Consider the following 6,835-nt stretch of genomic DNA (forward strand, 5'->3'; position numbering starts at 1 on the left):
GATAAAACACTTAAAAAATCTGTCTGTGGCAATATCAATAAAATGTAGGTAAAATCTGATACTTGTGATCCGTGTGGTACAACAGACAACAGTGTTGCTCAGCGCACCAGCTGAGATGAACCACCATGACATTTAATAAATTACTGACAAAAGAAAATAATATTAATGACAGAGAACCTGAAGTGTATTCATGTCGTTTGAGGAGGTGAAAACAAAATCTGGATGTCTTCGCACCTAAACACTGTGAGGTTTGCCTTCAGAAGAAGAGACTATGGTTTAATACTTGTGAGTCACATCTATCCAAGTGAAATTGTTTGAGCTCTAACAAAAGCAGCAGATGCACCTTCTCTTTGCAAACGTTTGCAAGTCATTTAAAGCCTGCATGGTTTTAACCTATTTTTTTAATTACTGCGTGTTTTGATGCACTGCAGCAGCTTTTCTGTTTGTTAAAAGTGTAAAAGCAAAAAGTCTCGACAGGGCAATCTACCATTTTTGTTTGCCGACATTACTTCTGGTTGAGTCTGACTCTGTTGTTTAATTATTAATTTTGCTGGGTTGGAATTGATTAATGTAACCGTAGAACAAACACAGCAAGTTGTTTTCAGTCTCTAGTTTCACATTAAATGGTTGAATAGAAGAGTGACATTTATTTTTTTAATTTTACTAAGGACAAAGTAAATAAGTTCAAGCTCAAACAGTGATTTATGGTGATGTGGAAAGAAAAACTGCAGCTTTTATATGTTTAACAAAACAATGTTTTGGTTGCCATGAATAATTCAGACTTCACTTAAGTGATTTTTTTTACTGGAAGAACATTTTATTGAAGACAGAGTCTCAGTTGAATATTGTATAACTGTTTATTAAGGTTGGGATGCAGAAGGCGGGTTCAAATCCCACCCCACCAGTTGTGGCCACACCCAGCCGCTAAGGGCCTCCTCGGTGCGGGTCCCGAGTCCGGACAAATAAACTGGGAGGGTTGCAGCAGGACGGGCATCAGGCTTAAAAACTTATGGCAAATCAACGTGCGGAGTATCAAAAGTATTGCCAATTAACAACTATCTGTTAATAGCAAAAAGATCATTATGAAATATATAAAACCAAAGCAAACATTAAACTCAATACACAATCAAACAACTTGGTGCGTGTCGTGGAGTCAGGCACAAGCACAATACTAAAAGTGCTGGATTTTTACACATACTGACAGCAAAATGTGCAAGGCAGCATTTAACAATTACAATATAGTAATTTTAGGTTCATAAAACAGTTGAATACTTGCAGATTTAAAATGAAGCTACATTCAAACATGCATTCATGAAGAGGTGATCATGTGTCACTAACAGTAAAGTCAATGTAACTGGCATCGGAAAGTTTTAAAGCTCTGTAAATGTGAAGCAGAGAGACATCCCTACATTTGGTCCACCTGAGATCCGGACACCTCAGAGAAGGTTCTTGTTGTGCTAACTGGATGTCTAGAGTTTTCTGTGCACGTTACATTTACGCTGAAGCGGTAGTGACGGAATTCTACGACGAAAGTGCTGAAAAAGATGAGGAAGAACATGACCAGCGCCCACTGGCATCGAGCTGCAGGCATGCGGACGCCCTGAGACAACAGCAAGGGGTCTGAACCACGTGAGTTAAGGTGGAACTGAAAATGAATGAGTGACAGGACATGAAAAGAGAACGTGTCAATGAAAGCATCATGCTATAAGACCGTCACCCCAGTATCAGGTCTCAAGCTTCCCGTGGCACGTTTTCATAGAGGGTCTCTCTTTGTCTGGCTACATTCATCCTTCTCATCTGACCAGCTTTAAAGACTCTATGTTGAAGGTAACACTCAAATCCTGATAATGGTCCTCGTCCTGATCTGTGCCTCACTACAAGTTTAATAGTGAGACACAGTGAGGTTCCTTAGCCTTCGAGGTCCAAACACACACACAAATTACACTGTACTAATCTACTGCAATTTACCATATATTAGTACTAATCCCTGACTGCCAGCAGTAGCCAGTACTCCCCATGTGTAAAACTAGCTCTCCTTAATGTGGGCATTTTCAAAAAACAGCAATTTGATGACATCACCCTAGACTTCGGGAAGTTTTGATTTACAATATTTTCTGACATTGTGTAGAACACGTCCGGAGTAATGTACAGCAATGTGTTCATGTCTGGTCTGAGTGAGAGGATACAGAGCACTGTGCAGACAGTGACGGAGCCAGACAACAGGAAACGAATGATGGCGACCTTCTTCCCCTCGTTCATCAGGTTGGCTTTCAGGGTGAGGTACGACTGCATCCAGCAGAACATTGTTCCCAGTCCAAATGTCATGGAGGTGCCCACGTTATGAGTCCTCTTCTGGCTGAATAACTAAAACCAAAATACTAAAGATCAGTTCCTTCCAAGTTCATCCACAAACTGCCATCCAACCATAAAATATGAAGCGCGTCATTGATGCACCTGTTACCTGGAAGTTTCCAATGAGTGTCATTCCAAAGCATCCAATGGAGAAGGTCACCAGACTGGTGATGTTTAGCCCTCTTACGTTGATTCTGTGCTTCAGCTGAAAGTATCTAAGGAAAGCGATAATGAACCCTGAAACAGAGAAGGAACCAACGGAGAACACGTAAAGAAGATCTGGTTTAATGGAACCAATTATCTCATTACATGTGGTTCGGGAACAGTGGGCCTCCGGCAAATACAGAGTCGTTCTTAAACGCCACCTACAGTGGGATTTTAAATAATTTACAGCGTTCTCCAATTTACTCATAAGTAATCTTTACAATATTTACAGTAGCTGGAATACCACCTGCTTACATGTTAGCTGTGGACATCTTTGCTGTAAAAAAAAAACAAAAAACTAACTAACTTTATCTAATTCCGGCATCATTGCTCTTACCCCCAAATGCTGCCAGGTTCATGACCTCGCTGAAGATGCAGCTTTCTGGTGGAGAGTTACCGGCAATGCTGCAAAGAGAAAAAAAAAAATCGACTTGCTTTTTACGAGAAACATATGCTTCCATTGTTAAAAACAAATGTCATGTGTTTACCTAATGAATGGAGGATATAAGGATCCATTTCCTCTCCTAAAAACAAACCAAAAAAAAAAAAAAGAATAATTTTACTGAGATATGAAAATACTTGTACAATATATGTACAGAATAGTACTTTAATTCTTACCAGTGCTGTGAACCCAGGGGAACTATCTTCTTATTCTCAACAGCGACAAAGTATCTGTTAGCATGCACCAAAATACACGTTTATTATTATATGTTATGTAAAGTCTTTTTTTTGTTTTTTTGTCCTCTTATTTTGAAATGGAAAGAATATTTCTCATCCACATAATATTTGATGCACAATGTTTAACTTTAAGAAAGTAAATGCAATTTCAAAGTATTGTTTTTAATTTATCATGTAAACCCTTGCAGTATATGTAATTGTCTTTATTTTACTATATATCCCCCCCCTCACTGAAATGGCATTGAAGGGGATGCAAACTTAACCTTAAACAGCATCATAATAATGCAGATTTAACTAGTAGAAATGTTCTTTTATCATCAGGTGTAACAACAATAGTCAAGGAGTGTATACAATTTTATAGTGTCAAAGTTTGCAATTAACTTTCTTTGCTGATGAAGGAACATGTGTACTAGCTCAGTGTGCATTAATATTATGTCAAATATTCATGTTATGAATAAAAAAATCTTGGTTCTACCTTTACTACTAGTTTTGTGTCACTTCAGCTGTTTTATGTCCTTGTGCCATTTTTTTCCCTTCTTTTGCATTTGTTTTGTCTCTTTTGTACTTCAGGCTTTTTGGAGGCGTGTGTGCACTTGTCATTGTTTTGCACCTATTCACGGTCATAGTCTAGTCACTATTACTATTTAAAAGTAAATGCATTGTTGTCTGTTGCACCTTTTGTTGCTGCATCACTTTGAAGTGTGGAATCTTTTGGATTTGTGTGTCATTTTGTCTCATCACTACTTCCTCTTTGCAAAGTTTACTTGCAGCTCTCTGTAGTCACTGTGTCCATATGTCAGTGACAAACTGAAAAAGAACGTGCAGGCGTTGCTGCTGGCTCAAAAACTGCACCACAGCTTTACGAGTAGTATCCATAGTAACAATCCTGTGCACAGAAATAAAAGTACATGGAGAACCCTATATAGTGTTGATGTAGCTGGAATATGAGAAAAAAAAATACAGTAATAAAACCCTGAATAGTCTTCGCTTGGGGCCCATTGGCCTGTGTGCAGTAGGTGTGTTCAGGGATCCAGCAAAGGCAACACAAACACTTCCGCAATCAACAGAACTTACACCAGCCACAGTCCAGCAGCTGTGCACGCGGAGTAGATGGGAGGCAGAAGAGCCCACGGGCTGAAATTCCACATCGTGTCTCCTCTAACTGTACAGTCGCTTCTCAAATGTGGCTCTTTCTGTTGATTTCCTTCTGCGTCTGACCGTTAGACCGTTAGTACGTGGCGGGGACGGGGAGGCGCCTCCGTTCCCGGTTCACTAATCCCTTCATGATCCGGCCTAGAAAACTGAATTTAGTCACCATTCATAAATAATTCCTTGATTGGGTTTTACACGAACCGTTACAACAGGCAGGTAGTGGTGTAACTCTGTCAGACAACAACTAAACACAACACGTCTCCATGTGCACATACTCCCCCCTCCCCTCCGTTTTCCCTCTTCCTGTTGGCAGTAAACACACCGCACCTGTCCGTCCTGTGGACGATGTCTCCCCGGTCCAACGTGTCTAGGTGGACACTTACTTCGTCTACATTCTCCCGGTCTGTTGACGCTGGTCCTAACAGATAGTGGACAAACTGAGACGGGTGGATCTTGCTGTCAAATAACGCCCGTGGACAAGACAAGGTTTCCGGTTTGTGTCCTTCAAAATAAACGCGCAGTTTTAAACCAGGAAACACTTTTATTGAAGACATCGCCTCATACAACACATCGTTATTAAAATTAAACATTTAACCGAATACAAAGATTTAGGAAGATACAAGTGAAGTGAAGACACCACAAAAATACTTGTAACATAAAGTGGTGATCATGTGTGACTAATGGTAAAATTATATCTCTATTTCTATTTATCTCTATATCTATCTATATATCTATATCTTTATATCTATCAATATATCTTTTTCTTTTCCTTTTAGCTGTTCCCTTTCAGGGGTCGCCACAGCGAATCATGTGCCTCCATCTAACTCTGTCCTCTGCATCCTCTTCTCTCACACCAACTAACTTCATGTCCTCCCTCACTACATCCATAAATCTCCTCTTTGCTCTTCCTCTAGACCTCCTGCCTGGCAGCTCCAACCTCAGCATCCTTCTACCGATATATTCACAGTTTCTCCTCTGAACATGTCCAAACCACCTCAATCTGGTCTCTCTGACTTTATCTCCAACACATCTAACATGATCTGTCCCTCTGATGTCCTCATTCCTGATGCTGTCCATCCTCGTCCCTCCCAAAGAGAACCTCAACATCTTAAGCTCTACTACCTCCAGCTCTGCCTCCTGTCTTTTCTTCAGTGCCACTGTCTCTAAGCTGAACAACATCTCTGGTCTCACCACCGTCTTTATCACCTTTCCTTTCATTCTCGCTGATACTCTTTTATAACACAACACACCTGACACTCTTACTCCACCTGTTACAACCTGCCTGCACTCGCCTCTTCACCTCTTTTCCACACTCACCTTTGCTCTGAACCGTTGACCCTAAGTACTTAAAGTCCTGCACCTTCTTCACCTCTGCTCCCTGTAACCTCACAGTTCCACCTGGGTCCCTCTCATTGACACACACGTATTCTGTCTCTCCCTGATCACATTAGCTGTAATGGTCCAGTCATCTGGAAGCACCTCCAAACCACCCAGAGTCTGTCTCAGCTCCTCCCTGAAAACTACACAACTTTCTTCCTTTTTCAACTTCCACCACTTTGTCCTCTGTCCTGCCTTTGTCCTCTTCATCTTCCTCACCACCAGAGTCATTTTACACATCACAATCCTGTGTTGTCTGGCTACACTCTCCCCTACCAGTCAATACAATCACTGATCTCTTTCAGATTACGTCTACAACGACTACAAATGTCGTGCTTCTACCTCCGCTCTTAGATGTCACCCTATGTTCCTGCCTCTTCTGGAAGAGAGTGTTCACAACAGCCATTTCCATCCTCTTTGGAAAGTCTACCACCATCTGTCCTTCTGCGTTCCTGTCCTGAAGACCAAACCTGCCCATCACAGTCTCATCACCTCTGTTCCCTTCACCTACATGTCCATTAAAACCTGCACTAATCAGCCCTCTCTCACCTCTGGGGATGCTCTGCATCACTTCATCTAACTCACATCCTACCTGTGGGGCATAAACACTCACAACATTGAACATCACCCCTTCAACTTCCAGCTTCAGACTCATCAACCTGTCTGATACTCTTTTCACCTCTAGAACATTCTTCACCAACTCCTCTTTCAGGATAACTCCTACTCCATTTCTCGTCCTATCTGACCCAAGGTAGAACAACTTGAACCCTGCTCCTAAGCTTCACTTCACTTCACTTCTTTGCCATGACACTGGCCTTCACTTCTCAGTAGGCTCATTTGTGGCACATCCACTGCACTATACACTAGAGGTGAAACCAAGAAGGCCTGGGATTGGAACCACTGACCCTGTGATGACTGCTTAACCAACTAAAACCCACCCACCAGAATTGATTGCACAAAAACACTTATAGTAGCAAAAGTAAATGTACTCTTTTTGCAAAATGCTCCAGTTCAAGAATGGGTTATAATTGTTAACATCACTAAGGTTGCAGCGGCTAAACATGGCGCTAAT

The 6,835-nt window shown here is 41.3% G+C and overlaps 1 protein-coding gene across 5 annotated transcripts; it reads right to left on the reverse strand.

Annotated features, from left to right (window-relative positions):
* Positions 1-843: 843 nt before the first annotated feature.
* On the reverse strand, positions 844-4,880 carry LOC137104025 (transmembrane protein 150C-like). 5 transcript variants are annotated; one of them, XM_067484826.1, is made up of 8 exons: positions 4,770-4,880; positions 4,309-4,535; positions 3,175-3,228; positions 3,045-3,080; positions 2,894-2,961; positions 2,462-2,589; positions 2,187-2,364; positions 844-1,620 (listed from the first exon to the last, which is right to left on the reverse strand). In XM_067484826.1, the coding sequence occupies exons 2-8, from the start codon at positions 4,380-4,382 to the stop codon at positions 1,406-1,408; spliced, it is 753 nt and encodes a 250-aa protein (XP_067340927.1). In that variant the 5' UTR covers positions 4,383-4,535; positions 4,770-4,880; the 3' UTR covers positions 844-1,405. The 5 variants fall into 5 exon arrangements, with proteins under 5 accessions (XP_067340927.1, XP_067340928.1, XP_067340929.1 ...); XM_067484827.1 differs by having other exon boundaries at positions 4,309-4,527; positions 4,714-4,880; XM_067484828.1 differs by having other exon boundaries at positions 4,714-4,880.
* Positions 4,881-6,835: the final 1,955 nt, after the last annotated feature.

The sequence above is a fragment of the Channa argus genome, chromosome 18 (genome assembly GCF_033026475.1).
Source record: "Channa argus isolate prfri chromosome 18, Channa argus male v1.0, whole genome shotgun sequence".
NCBI classification, from domain to species: Eukaryota; Metazoa; Chordata; class Actinopteri; order Anabantiformes; family Channidae; genus Channa; species Channa argus.

What these genes read in the sequence shown, in the direction of transcription:
- LOC137104025 (XM_067484826.1), bottom strand. Translation starts at nt 4,382, where the DNA reads ATGTGGAATTTCAGCCCGTGGGCTCTTCTGCCTCCCATCTACTCCGCG. An exon ending in GAACCTGGCAGCATTTGGGG is followed by an intron (nt 2,590 to 2,893) that starts GTAAGAGCAATG and finishes TCTCTGTTTCAG; the next exon opens with GGTTCATTATCGCTTTCCTT. An exon ending in CACTGTCTGCACAGTGCTCT is followed by an intron (nt 1,621 to 2,186) that starts GTATCCTCTCAC and finishes CACGTGGTTCAG; the next exon opens with ACCCCTTGCTGTTGTCTCAG.